This window comes from Epinephelus lanceolatus, chromosome 19, assembly GCF_041903045.1.
Source record: "Epinephelus lanceolatus isolate andai-2023 chromosome 19, ASM4190304v1, whole genome shotgun sequence".
Taxonomy (NCBI): Eukaryota; Metazoa; Chordata; class Actinopteri; order Perciformes; family Serranidae; genus Epinephelus; species Epinephelus lanceolatus.
In genome coordinates, this window is record NC_135752.1 from 18,505,148 (window position 1) to 18,519,947 (window position 14,800).

The 14,800-nt window shown below is 40.4% G+C and overlaps 1 protein-coding gene across 3 annotated transcripts in view; it reads left to right on the forward strand.

The window, feature by feature from the left end:
* The window catches only part of fubp3 (far upstream element (FUSE) binding protein 3), a 29,904-nt gene that overhangs the window by 12,155 nt on the left and 2,949 nt on the right, over positions 1 to 14,800 (forward strand). For 2 of the 3 annotated variants that reach the window (XM_033647573.2, XM_078161850.1), the window contains exons 6-18: positions 1,781 to 1,838; positions 2,063 to 2,225; positions 4,219 to 4,317; positions 4,527 to 4,631; positions 4,773 to 4,875; positions 5,686 to 5,786; positions 6,467 to 6,596; positions 11,621 to 11,781; positions 12,051 to 12,124; positions 13,145 to 13,221; positions 13,616 to 13,672; positions 13,945 to 13,995; positions 14,126 to 14,253. In XM_033647573.2, the coding sequence (XP_033503464.1) occupies positions 1,781 to 1,838; positions 2,063 to 2,225; positions 4,219 to 4,317; positions 4,527 to 4,631; positions 4,773 to 4,875; positions 5,686 to 5,786; positions 6,467 to 6,596; positions 11,621 to 11,781; positions 12,051 to 12,124; positions 13,145 to 13,221; positions 13,616 to 13,672; positions 13,945 to 13,995; positions 14,126 to 14,253 (1,307 nt within the window). The remainder of the gene's footprint in view (positions 1 to 1,780; positions 1,839 to 2,062; positions 2,226 to 4,218; positions 4,318 to 4,526; positions 4,632 to 4,772; positions 4,876 to 5,685; positions 5,787 to 6,466; positions 6,597 to 11,620; positions 11,782 to 12,050; positions 12,125 to 13,144; positions 13,222 to 13,615; positions 13,673 to 13,944; positions 13,996 to 14,125; positions 14,254 to 14,800) is intronic. The other variant, XM_033647576.2, reaches the window with a different exon arrangement.

A 14,800-nucleotide genomic window follows, 5' to 3' on the forward strand; every position in this document is an offset into this window, starting at 1 on the left:
GTAGATGGTGGTAGTCTGTAATTGTCATTCAAAAAGGGAAACCGGAAGACTGTCATGATGCTAGTAAGTCAATTAGCACATTAAGAACACAATCTAATGTTGAAAGGACAGTGTATTCACCATGCACCAGTGAACAATAACACAATCCATCTCAAAACGTTTTTGCTTAAGAGCTAAATGACCAAAGACAATATCTTACCTAATGTAACAAGTTTGTTTTGGTGTCATTCCCTCTTGACTTTAGCTCTTTGTTTACTTTCCACACTTCTGTTTCTCTAATCGTGTGCTGAGCTGACCTGCCAATCCGAGTGATTTCATTCACTAACCAGCTTTGCCGACAAGGGCCAACGGGAGCCAACAATGCGGTACACACCGCAAAGACTTGGTGTGTTCAGGGCCTTTATACAGCACTCAAAAAAGTAATTAAGAAAAAGCTAAACTGAAAAGGCTTTTGGTCATGCTGCACTTTGTAAGTGTACCCTGTTGGCTGAGCGATGGTGTTCTTACCTGCAAAGTGTTTTAGATAAGAGCCAATGCTTCTTGCCAGTCTTGCAACTATGTTGTTTGCTGTAAGATTGCACAAACAAGCAAGTTTGGCAACAGCTGTATATGTCCTGTAAAATGCGTCCTGCAGGTTCCCCATCCAATATGTCTTTAAATCACAAAGAACACGTTTTGCCCATTGTCCCTTCACTAAGGAGTTTGAGCTTCTCTGTGCAAAATGATGTATGTGCTGAGTTTGACACTAGAAGACTGTTTGCACAAACATCTGTTGAAGAGGTGCTGCACTCATTACTTAAACATGAGTTTTAAGACTTGATGTCACAAATTCTGCTTTTATGTACACAACTAGTTTGTAGCCAGTGTGTTGTGGAAACTTGAAATTTTTTGATTTTGTTAAGTAATACTTGGTTGTGTTTTTGTATAAAATTGAAATATATTTATTTATGTATTTACACAAGATCAGCAACAAAATAATTATGACAACAGAATTACATTAATGCCAACCATACACTAGGGAACTTTGAAAAGATTTAGAAAATACTTTTAAAAGACTGACACCCTCCCATCTTAAGACAATGTGTGATTTTAGTCACAGACTGTAAGATTTTACAGAGACTAGGGATCTTGCAGAGTCACTGTTTACAAGACTACAACTAGATATTACAGTCAAGGATTATGACATATTAACAATTTGTTTCATGTCCCCAAAAACATATAGCTCCAGAAGCATAAGATAAAAAGCTTCATGTGTCAACAGTATTGTTGTCAATTTGGCATCAATATAATCCATAATGATAAACTGTATTTGCATAAAAACTTTACATTTTGGGGTTTTTTTCCACCTCAACTTGCTACAAACCTCTGTTAGTTAGCTGCTGTACTTTAGTAGTAGGAGACTGTGGGAAAGACAGGAGAGCTGTTTAAAAAAGGAAGATTTCCCACTAAAATAAGTGCCGGTTGGTGAATCAGATACACAGGAGAGTGTACACCAACTGTGGTGAAACTCTCATGCTTTTATCCCAACATTGAAAATTTGTCTGCAATGGTAAAATTGTTTGAAAAGTCGTTTGGCGTAAGGCCAGCATCAGATGTGTACTGACAATCCAGAAGAAGAGTTTGCACGAACACTGTTGCAGTCGTCCTTTAGTTTGCACCTCTTTGGACCCTTTCACCTAATAGCAACAGGTCAGATAACATCACTTAAGTTTGTGGTTGAGAGCATTAAAGTATACTGTTAACTACGTAGCTTTTAATTGTTGTGCTTATATTGTTACAGACAGTGGAGGCATGTTGGACAGGCCCTGCACGCTGACTGGGAGCCCAGAGAATATTGAGTAAGTCTCACCTTTCAACTTTGACAGATTAACTTGAAAGTGTGCCCTGTTGTTTTGACACGGAGGGCATGAACTCCAAACTCTTTTCTTTTCTTCTTAATCAGTCACTGAAGTACCTGAACAACTCTGTCACACTCAACAAAGAAAAATGTGACACAGAAACAGTTAATTGTGTAGAGTCTGTAAATGCAGTGACTAATGTATTTCTTGCTCCGCCCCCGCAGCCAGGCCAAGAGGCTGCTGAGTGAGATTGTAGAGCAGTGTCGGTATGGTCCGGGCTTCCACAGCGACATGGATGGCAACAGTTCGATCCAACAGATCCTCATCCCTGCCAACAAAGTCGGCCTGGTCATCGGCAAAGGAGGAGAGACCATCAAACAGCTGCAGGTCTGATAATAGACTGCGCTATATGCACAGCAGCTACAGTAAAACCGTGCATTTGACCACCTTACTTATTTATTCTACCGTCATTTTCGCTGTTAAACGTTTGACTCCCCATCATTGTGGACATGCAGACTGAGCTAAACACAGCTCTGCCTTTGTGTCTGCTGAGGAGCAGATTTAATCAAGTGCAGCTGAATCCAGTTATTTAAACCACGTTCACGGCAGAGTTGTTAATTGAAATAAGGAGGCCCCCCTAACCTGATTCTGAATTGGAACCAGCTATAAATTCCCAAGAACCCGGTTCCTCCGTTTATCAGTATGTGAAGAAACAAGTGAGTGGATTAGTGGATCAAAAAATATGGTTTTGGTGTAATTTATGGTCTCCATTGTCTTGCTCTAGAGATTTCAATATCATGTTCTTTTGATCCTGATCTGAAAATGAGAAGCTGCTACCTGAATGTTTTGTACACTGCTCTAATACAAATAGAGAGATAACAGATTTTAAACTCTTGGCTGAGGTGGACAAACAAAAGCTGGACAATATTTTTTTTAAATCTGAATGAAAGCATTCTAATTAGAGATTACAACTTGATTGTTTACATGCACGCTGAGTAAAGCGATCTGATACCGATTACGTGCCCCTAAGCATTTAGCTTCACAATACAAGTGGGCAATATGGCCCCAAAATAAAATGTTTAATAGGTTTCAGGGTATTTTTGAGATAACATCATTCTTGACGATAAGACAAATTAGCAAAGAAAAAAATTATTAATTTAATAAGATAGAAGTTTTTTTCGAAGCTGCTGAGAAGATTTAATTCATTTTAATGTATATATGATGTGGAAGGAGAAGGTTCCACCTGTTAATACAGTTTAGGAGTTTGTGATGTAAGTGTAGCCCAGGTTATTGTCTGTAGCTACAAATGACAGTTGTCCCCTTGACTATCGGTAGATGTTGGAATTTACCGGTGTTCCCCACATGTCTGTAAGCTACTGCCACTGGTTTACAATAAACGACTGTTTAGTCCAGCGACCCCACATTGCAAATATTATTTAAATATATGAATAATTCTCTGTCAAAACTAGCAGAAGGAGGCACGTAGAAACAGTTACTACAGCATGCGCAGCCCTAATGTTACCTCCACATAGGGCAGATATGCGCAGAAAGAATACATCTATTTTAAACAGAGAAACAATTGGATTAAGAGTTTACATGGTTACTAGGGCTAATATTTCCTTTTTTTAATTATTTTATTTTTTACTTTACAGTAATTTATATTACAAACCATACATCAAGATAGCAGGGTGTATGCAGGTCCTTTAAAGTCTTAAAATGTCTTCAGTTCAATTTTATAGATAAAAGGCCTTAAAAGTCATTAAATAGTCTTTTGAATTTGTGAGGTCTCACTTGTCACAAACATTTTATCTAATTTCTTTTTTTTTTTTAACTTCTCACTTGCAAATTATTTAAGTTCTGTGTGAAAGTCCACATTTTTTATTTTAGAAATCTTTAAACCTACTAAACCTAATGCCGTCTTTTTACGTTATACTTGCACGTATCTCTCAGAAAATGTAGATTAAGCTAACTCACTTTAGTAACTATATTCCTGCATAAAACTTCGCCTCTTCACATGACTGCATATATTACTTACGTTACACTCACCTGCAGTGCTTGGATAAGAAAAAGGTGATCGTCCAAAAATTAGTGTTAAAATTTTGGTTAAAAATCATCTAAAAAAAACCCATTCAATTTATGGGTCTGATCAGCTTAGTACACCCCTAGTGAGCTCCTCGCCACACACACAGTAAAATTAACAATATCTCATGTCCTCCATAGGTATTCACCTTCTGGTCAATGTGGCTGAGATCACATCAAAAAATAAAACCTGTTCTTTGAGATGTGGCAGAATTTCCACCCTTGGGAGTGAATAGTGTTTTGGGCCCCAGGTAACTCTTCTTGTGTGTGTTTTTGCTTCTGTCTGATTGTACCCCTGCAGGAGAGAACAGGAGTGCAGATGATAATGATTCAGGATGACCCCATGCCCACTGGAGCAGACAAGCCCCTGAGAATCACTGGGGATCCCCACAAAGTGCAGGTCGGTCTCTGAGGAGCTCAGTGTGTGCCGCTATCTTTCCAGTTTACACTCAATTTTACACATTTTATGCCTTCAGTCTCCACACAGACATTTGGAAACCTCTTTGTTTTTAGTGAGAATTTTAGCTGGGCTTTTGTTATGCTTCACGTTCTTTTAAAAAATGTTTTTTCAAATAAAGATTTTGCTGTGTTTTTCAATCTTCTTTACAGCAAGCCCGTGAACTTGTGGTGAAGCTCATCCGAGACAAGGACCAGGGAGACTTCAGGGTTGGCAGGGCAGACTTTGGATCCAAAATGGGAGGAAGCAGTCTGGATGTAAGAGCTTTTTTTGGCTTTTCAAATGTTGAACAGAGAAACATAAATATAGAATTTGGGGGGGGGGGGGGGGGATTTATTTATCCACATAAGATCATTTTTGTATTAATTTCTGAATTTTTCTCTGCCCTCATCGTTCAGGTGGTTGTGCCCAGATTTGCTGTCGGCATCATCATCGGCAGGAACGGAGAGATGATCAAGAAGATTCAGAACGATGCAGGGGTCAGGATCCAGTTTAAACAAGGTAAGAAGATCAAACAAGACCTGACGTCATCAATCAAGTAAAATTGAGGTGTGTATCATGATGAAAGAATGCAGTAAACTCACAATTGATGAATCAGGAGAAGCACCTTATTTTTCTCCAGATACTGCTACTTTGTGAACAACAAATCTGTGTTGAAATCCACATTTGGAGAGTTGGTTAACATTACCTGTTCGCTAACTCACAGCTCACAGACATTGCATTGAGTTGCATTATGATGCGTTTAAGCGCTATTCAGTCATGGTGTTATCAAATGGTAATCTTGTTAAATGTAGTTTCTGGCCTCACTCTGATATCTCTCCACTTTGTGCATGAATAGGTCCTGTTTGTGCGTGTGTCTTTCGGATCTGTGTATTAATGACAAAAGAGTGAAAAAATTGAATTTCTCCTCAGGGGGATTAATAAAGTATATAAAATAAAAAAATTAAAAATTAATCAGGCACAAAAGTCAGATGATGCATTGTTGGTTTGTGAATAGGGACCAGTTTCACGCAGACTTTTTCATCTGGGCTGTATTGGTAGTAATCTAGTGCGTTTGAGCTCCAGGCAGCTTTACAATCATCAGAATTAATGGACACATACTTATTCCAGTCTAGTGATCCAAAAGGTCATCATTTTTTCCTACATATTAACTACTCACTTGAGCTGTGACATCCAAACTAACAACTTCAGTTAAAAAATATCACCAGGATTTTAATCCTTTGACTTAATGACTTAAAGCACTCAGATGTAAATATGTATGCATACGTAGAGCAGTTAAAGACACTTGTGTCCCTTGTATCTTTGGTCCAGATGATGGAGTCAGTCCTGACAGAGTTGCTCAGGTGATGGGCCAGCCCGACCACTGCCACCATGCGGTCCACCTCATCAATGAACTGGTTCAGACTGCTCAGGTTTGTCTCTTCTGTTTACATCTGTCCAGTTAATTTGTTTTTAGGAAAACCCAGCAGTGGTAAATTTTGCAAAGACACATTATGTTATTGAATAGGACGATAATGCAAACCAACAGAGTGATTACTTTTGCAAAAAAAACTTATGTTTCTTACATGGGGTTTTAGAAGTGGAGAGTGTTACGGTTAATGCTGCCTTCAAATGGGACTTGTGAGCTAATTGTTACAACATGGGAAGCTGTGAACATGATATGCTTGCTATTCAAGTGGTTGTGAGAACATTGCTGCCAGGCAATGGCAACATGGATGCTACTGAGGGTGTCTAGAAGCCACTGAGGTTAAGGATTTAAGCTAGTGAGCAGGTCACATAATGCAGGAAATGCAAAGGCATGACAGAAGAAAAAGATTTTCATAATATGTTAACGTCCTTGGCCTGCGCCATTTCTAAAAACATCAGCAAACACACCATCACTCATGAACTCAGAGGTTCCAGAAAATTTGCATTTATAAGGTCGTAAATACCACAAGAGGGGGGCTTTCATAGGGACTGTTCTCGGGAACACGGTAAACAACCCCATTTGAACGCAGCATAAATATCCATTAAATGAGAAACTTCAAATTGGAAGCAAGTCAGGGAGTTTTAACCTTTCCAACCAAAAAAATGTCCTGGTTCCCTCCTGTAGGAGCGAGATGGCTTTGGAGGTGTAATGGGACGTCGTGGCCGAGGTGACTGTAACATGGGAGGATCTGGAGGACTGCAGGAGGTGACATATGCAGTACCTGCTGACAAGTGTGGACTAGTGATTGGCAAAGGTAAGGAACAAGTTCATATTAATTGTTTATCAGCAGATTTAAACACCTGTTGTTGCTGTAAGCACCTCAGTGAGCTGTTTTGCTTTGTATGTATTGTGCAGACTTTTGTAAATAGTTGCTAAAAGAGTCCATCAGCATGAACAGTCTTAATATCCAACGCACCAGATTGCCTTTTCGCTTTAATAACTGAAAGCCGTTTGGTGTTCTGCCACTGCGTGAAACTGATGAGAAGCGGGGGGGGTGAGTGACCACCCTCCTATTCTCTCTCCAGGGCTCATGTATACAGCACAAGTGGCATTCATTGGCTTCACTAAGGGCTTAATGACGGGGATAATGCGTGTAATGTGACATTAATTGTTAAAGGTGCATAATAACAGCCCTCAATCATGTGGAAGGCTGCCTGGCATCTAATGAGGGTCTTTCAGCCCGATAGAGTGCAGCGAGGGAATGAATAGGAGGAATTAGCTTATTGGCTATTCATGCCCACTCTATTGCCAGCTATTTAAAAGTCATTGACCATTGCATTGGAAGGAGCTTGTGAGTGTGTGTGTGTGTGTGTGCATGCATGTTGCCTTGGTGTGTGTGTGCGTGCAGTTGTGGGCGGGTTCGGAGTGGGCCTCTTTACCTAAGATAAAAACATGGCAATAGAAATGTCAAGTGGCTTTTGTGCATGTAGTGGGGCGAGGGAAACAAATAAACCTGGGCGTTGCGTCCCCCTCTCCGTGCATTAGCATATGAAGTGGGCCAATATGGTGGAGATGGCGGTGGGTCTGGGTGCTGTCAGCCGTCCCTTAAAGGGTGCGGTGATTAATATCTTTACGATGCCATATGCAGCCCATTGCCCCTCTGTTTTGACCCCCTACACACACACACACACACACAACTTGATGAATCAAGCCACCCACCAACCTGCTCAGACTTTATTACGGCCGTGAATTCGGTGCAAGAGCCCTAACAAGCATCCTACAACTTAACTTATGAATTTTAACTTAAGAAATCTAAACCAGGGCTTTCAGTGGCAGCAGATGCAGTTTGATCAGTTCAAAGTTGAAATGTGCTTGTTTGAAAGAAACCTAAGGTCCACTTACTAATGTTTTACAAACAAGTGACTCTAAGGTCAAGAATGAATTTTCACACTATACTCATGATGATTAAAAAATGTTACTGACTGTTAAAATTGACTTGAATCTTACTTAACTTGAGCTCAACTTTGTTTTCAGTTCTACTTTTCTGTACTCATTTATTATCGTAGATCAGCATTTCCCAAACGTCTCCTGGAGTAGCCCTTGTGCTGCATGATTTAGATCTCTCCCTGCACTAACCAGGCTGATACAAATGATCAACTTGTCATGACCTCCTGAAGCTGCTTGATAACAAGCTGATCATTTAACTGCCCACTGCTACAGAAAATGAGAACTAAAACTGCAGTGTCTAAAAGAAACTGACATGCAAAGAGAATATACGATAAGTTGAGTTGTCCTCTTGGGCTTGTCCAAAATTTTAAAAAAATTCTTTCTTTTTTTTACCAAGTGGAATAGTGTGGCAAAGATATTATGTTGTTTTTGCCAAATTAATGTAAATGATAATGAAATAATAACAGATGAAGTGTAAAGTCAAATTTAATGTAACTCAGCACGTAGAGGAAGACATTTTATCACAAGATTGGTGGTTGGTGGTTCAATCCCCAGCTTCTCCTGTCCTCATGTTGAAGTGTCCTTGGGTGAGACTGAACCCCAAATTGTGGAGCTTACATGTTCTCCCCCCAACATACATGTCTTTTTTTCCTGAGTTTACTCCCACAGTCCAAAGACATGCAAGTTAAGGCTGCATCCACACTAATATGATTTAGTTTTAAAACGGCATTAAAAATTTAATTATTTGATCGAATTAAAAACAGTCTCCATACCCACAAGAGTTTTAGCGCTGTTCGGAAGTAATCTTCGTCCATATTAACATTGCCTGAAAAAAAGGTACATTACCTGACCCTTCATGTACACTTGGCTTGTGCATGCCATTCCCAACAGGAAGCAGAATGTCCACTCTTTAGTTGGTTGCTTAGTTACAGAAAATAATACAGAATAAAGAACAACAGAGGTGAAAAGTAAGGACAGAGATTTCTGTGTGTTGACCTACAACAAGGTGAAACTGTAACAAAGTAAAATGAGTTTAAAGTGGTGGAACACAAAGATTGGGAGTCCTTACAAAGCAAATACAGTGACATATTAGAGCAGTAACAGGAGCATTATCCATCTCCGAAGGAAGCTACAGCCATGGGAGAGGAGTAATGTTAACGTCACCTACACAAGAAGGATGAAATCACAAAAGGTGTATAGACTTAGCAAGAATGTTTTGACTTGATTCGTCATGACATGGTGTCTACGTCATCGTTTTCAAAAGTTTCCATGTCCGCCTGTCCAGACTAAAAAGCAACCCCGGAGTGTTCATAATAAAACAGCAGCATTTTCAAAGGTTTCTCTTTTAGGCGCCAAAACACAGGAGCAGTGCGGAAGCTAGGCATAAACATAACAATAGTTGTGTTTTAAAAATGAAAATGTATTAGTTTGGATGTAGCCTACATGGACTGACTACTCTAAATTGACCATAGGTGAAAATGTGAGCGTGAATGGTTGTCTGTATCTACGTGTCAGCCCTGAGACTGACTGGTGACCTGTTCAGGGTGTACCCCGCCTCTTGGTCATTGACAGCTGGGATCTGCTCCAACCCTCCCTGCGACCCTGAGGGATAAATGGATAGATGGATGAGTTGACAATTAATGTTCAACTCAAAATCAGTGGATCATTTCAGCTCTAGAACATGAACATGCAAGAGCACTCATTCAACAATGAAAAATATAAAAGCCCACAAAACAAACTAGACTTTTCCTTAAAGTCTGTCTGATAATTATGAATGAATTTTATCCAGAAAAACTGTGAGCCAAATTTATCTGAGGGCAAACTAACTAAATATAAAAAATATGTCTTTACTGATAAACTGTATAAAGATATTAAATACTCTATTAAAATACTCTTTTCAGTATAATATTGATTTCCACCATACTGCCCACCCCCAGTTTGAAGCAGAGCTGCTGTTACATTCTATATTTCAGTGTTACACTCTGATAATGTTATGTCCCCTGAGGCCTGAGAGTTTTTCCCCACCAGCAGCTAACCAGTCCCTTGGCTTTGCCTTGAATGCCGTCACCAGTTGCACTTTTGTATCGCCTCCTTTTCTCGAGCTCACTAAACCAGTCTCATTAATAAGGCCCGTATTATCTGCCCTCACTACAGCCCAGTCCATGAAATGAATAGTCAGGGTCTTCATTGCTCTCTGCTGTCTGACTAGAAGAGCTCATAATGGCTTCATTAAGGCAGAAGTTTCATTTGGTTGACAATGGGTTAATGGCCCATGTGCAGTCTGTTGGCAGCAAGGAATAGGCTACGGGAGGAGGAGAGGTTTTTGATGAGCGTTTTCATTTGGAGGTCAGCCAGGGTCATCCGAGTGTCAGCCACAAGTGAACAAATGTGTAATTGATGTTGGGACAGCCCTGGTGTCTCCCCGGGAATCACCCTCAGCCTTTTTCGTTCAGATGGGTATTGTGGAGAGGGGTGGCGTCTATATACCCCCCGTTCACTCCCTCCTCTCATCACAGAGGACAACACCGAGTCAAGAATGAAAAGGCTAAAAGAGACAAACGATATCCCAGAAGGAGGATACGCTTCAATTTTGGCCCTTTTCTCCTGCCAGCGATGTTTCATTTCTCCCTGCTGGTGTAATTGCTCTCCCCACACGTCGGGAAGCTGGCATCTGATGCCACGGAGGGGGAGGTGTGCAGGAGATGTCTCCTTTTGTTTCCTGATTTGCATGGATGTTACTACAGAATGGTAGATAAGTGTTGAGACACAAGCCAAGAGTCTTCATAAGGTAGCGCCATCACGCCGCTTGAGTCGAGTGAGTCAGTGGGATTCTGGTGGAGAGAAGTTTGGCCTAATGCCACATTCGTATATGGGATGCATGGTAGAGATGGGAGATAAATGACTTGCAAAGGGTCATGTCTTTGGATAACTTAAGATGTTTTGATGTGTGCAGACTTTTTGGGCCTTAAAATACTGTGCATTGACAATATAACACAACATCCATTACATCTAGGTTTAATTACATCGAACCCTCCATGTTTGCTTGATTTTTGGGCTCTTTTGTATTAAGCTTGGATTATGCTGGAAAAGAACAAGTTCATATGGCAACCATGTTAGAAAACGAAGTACTAAGAGTAGGCAGACACTATATCGTTTAAATTAGGAGATACCACTGCACATTTTCAGAGGGTCTCATCTCAAATGCATTTTTAGTGTTGCACTCCTTCGTACATATGAATAATGCCAGAGGAAATTGTGCTAAGAATGAAAAAAGAGCTTGAGAGAGAGAAATCCCTGCTTACTGTCTCACTTTGGATTTGCTTTTTTACTTTGTCTTTTGAGATAGTTAAAGGTATACTATGCAGGAATTGTCAGCTACTGTTTGTAAACCGTATCGCCAGCGAAAGTGAAAGAAAAGTCCAACCCTTGATCCGTTAGATTTGTGTCTTTTCAGGGATGTGTGTGCGATTTTCATAGTTTCTCTTGGATTCATGCTGTTTATGGTCTGGTTGCTCCCTTTTATAAAGTCCTGACCTCACCTGCATGCTGTTCTGAGAACTGTCCCAAACACAGGAAATACAAAGAAAACACAGAGTCTCTGGAGAAGATAACACCACCACACACTTCTTTAGGGTCATAAGTGATGATTTAGAGGATGACTAAGGAATGAGTCTATACATTGTTTTTGAGGAAAGCCCTGCATAGTATTTCTCTAAGTTTGGGACATTTGGTCAATTATGTTTAGAAATGTGAGGACATCACCGTGATAATTTTTCTGTATTTTCTGACATGTCTTAGGCCGAGAAAACAATCAGCAGATTAATCAATAACAAAACTAATTGTTAGCTGCAGCCCTAGTTAAATATCCCGTATTGTTTGCTGCTCTTTCAGGTGGAGAAACCATCAAGAACATCAAAGAGCAGTCTCGTGCCCACGTGGAGCTCCAGAGAAACCCGCCGCCCAACACCGACCCCAACGTGCGCATCTTCTCCATCCGAGGCACCCCTCAGCAGTTGGAAAAGGCCCGCCAGCTGATCGATGAGAGAATTGGGGTAGGTGGTCTGGCTCTGGCCCAAAACTCTATTGTCTGGCCTGATATTCATGAGCGCACATGTCAATGCGGGGAGCTGCCGGGGTGAGCCGGGCTGCTGTGGTCCTGGTGGCCAGCAGGATGTCACCAGAGGTTAAACATAAAGAATCCATCAAATGGACTTAATGGAGTGCATCAGCGCCCAGCCCTGCCCTCTGACCTTGCCTGTTGGCTCCCTTTAAACACAAGTGTGGTCTCTCACTCGCCTCCTCTTGCCTTTCTCTGCTCCAGGGCCCAGGAATGGGGGGCAACAGCAGCTTCGGTATGAATCCTTACAACCAAGGACCAACCACTCCTCCTCAACAGTAAGCTTCGACTTCTCCTCATTTCACAGTTTCATGTATTACTGTTATGTCTGTCACGATAACTGCTTTTGTTGAACAATTTATTGTTCCAGAAATAAATGCGATAAACCGTATTATTGTCATTTTAAGACCATTTTATGCCACTGATATAATGGTAATATAATAGCATAGCGTACACCATGTCAAATAGCAATTAACTTTTAATCGTTAAGACTATTTAGACAGTGTAAAAAAGTGCATATTTTTTAAAAAGTAATGATTAACAGCTGTTAATATATACAAGAACGTATATATATGATTATAGTACCTTCATAGGAGTAGCCCATAATGACTTAGTTTGAGACATAATACAAAATTTGGCCAACACAACCAAGTGATGCATCTTGTGACTAATCGAAAAGCTTAGTGACGTTCAGGCAACTTCGCAGTTGGCTCCGTAATAGCGGGGCTGTACAGCCTGGGAGCTGAGCGGTTTGCTGGTTGATTTTCGGAGAGTCAGATTAAGTTTTTGGATGAGTAAAACTACAAATGAAGGACTTTTTGGCTCGTTACCAGGGGTTGGCAATCTAATGACTATGAGGACTGAGCGTCTCCCGTTCCAAAAGTTTCAGCTGCATGCTACCAGTTAAGCTACGCTATGTCGTCTTGCAAGTGTTGCTTTATTTTTTTGTCAAACTGGCGTAAGTACGGGTGGGGTGGAGAGAGAAAGAAGGGAGAATCGCTGCACCCAAGTCTTCTATTGTTTGGGAATACCCTGCTGTTTATTTTGGCATCATGTTAGCTAAAGTTTTGGTGACATTCTTATGTAAACAACGCATGTAAACACAACAAGCAATATCGCGGTCGGAAAAGTGGTCAAAGACATGTCCGTATATCGTATGATAAGTCAATAACGTAATTATCGTGACAAGCGTAGTTACCGGTCAGAGGCTTGCTGATTAAGTGTAACACAATGGTCTTAGTAAGTAATTAATTTTCACGTTTGTTACTCACATTAAATTGTCTTTGTTTTTGCATAAGTGGGGGTCAGACGTTCATGACTGGAGGATGGGGGACAACTTTTCAAATATGGCAACCTCAAGGCCAGCAGGAACACAGTAAGTAAATCCATTCAGAACTATTCTAGCTGCTACAGATACCTGACCAGATTTCAATATGAAACCAAATTAAGAAGTGTGATCCTTTCCCAGCTAGATTATTTTGGTCAACCCAGGAACAAAAAAAAATGTAGACACAGAATTAATTTCAATATCCTAAATTTGGCTCCAAAAGCACAACCAGGTTATTTTTATCATTGAGCTTTAAAGTTTTCAGCAGGCTGGGGTGAAATGGTTGCGCTCCCTGTGGCTAACCACCTCTTTCCTGTATGAACAGATTTTAAATTTGCCGTCGATGGAAATCATTAGGAAACAGATGAGAGCAGAAGGTGAAAAGGGAAAAGGGAAGCCCACTCTGAGTAACTCTGGTGGTGTTATCTGTGTCTGGTTTCAGGTCACAATGGATCCCAGACGGGCCAGATGGACTGGGAGCAGTATTATAAAAAGCTAGGCAAGAGAAAAGGATATTTTGTTTTAACGCCCCACTTCATTCTACAATCTTGTTCTATGAAAATTTAAATTTAATTCTCCTCTTTCTTAAATACGCTTCACACAAGCCTGATGAAATTATGCTTTTACTCACCCTTTTGGACAGATTATGAGCATAAATCCTGCCTGTAACTTCAGTGTGGAACCCTGGTTACTAAAACTGTTAGAGGAACAGCTGTATTCAAGATTTGATTCTATAAACAAAATTGAAACTCTTCTTCTGTTCGTTTTCAGGTCAGCAAAACCAAGCTCAGAGCACTGCTCCTGAATACAACAAAGCTTGGGGTGAGTACTTCTGGAAGTATTTTATTATGATCAGATTTAAGGATACATTTGAGCTTAAACCTGCAAGTGTGTCTTTAATTTTCTGAATTCTTGCTCTTCTGTTTCTCACTGTTGTTTTTCTCCTCTTCAGGCCAGACTGCTGGTCCTGCATCTCAGCAGACCTCTAATCCTGACTACAGCGCCTGGGTTGACTTCTACAGACAGCCGATGGCCTACTTCAACCAGGGCGCACAGCAGACACAAGCCCCGGGCCTTCAGGTGAGAACCAACCGTGTGTTTTCACAGCTTTGGTCACAGCGCTGATCTGTCAGGATTAGGCTGGTAATTTTTTTCTTTTTGTCAACAAATCCCATGAAAAGACCAAAACCAAAAATGTTAGACCATTTGTTATTACACTGTCAGAGGCTCTCAGCTTTGAGCCTCCTAAGGCAAATTGTGATTTGTGATATTGGGCTATATAAATATAATTGAATTGAGTTGAACTGAACTACTTAAATGATAACTTGATTATTTTGAGTCATTTTCCAAGCAAAACGCTAAACATTTGCTAACTCTTGTTTCTCAAATGTGAGGATATGCTTCTTGTTTTTGCCACAATTGATAGTAAATTTATTGTCTTTGAGTTTTAGATTGTTGGTTGGACAAAAAGAATATGACAGTGTTGGCTCTGAGAAATTGCAGTGGTCACTTTTTACATATTTTCTGACCATTTTTTATAGACAAAACGAAAGAGAAGAGTCCACAATGAAAAGTATGGTTAGTTGGAGCCCTTACTGTGAATTTGTTGCGGTCTGTTTTCAGGGGT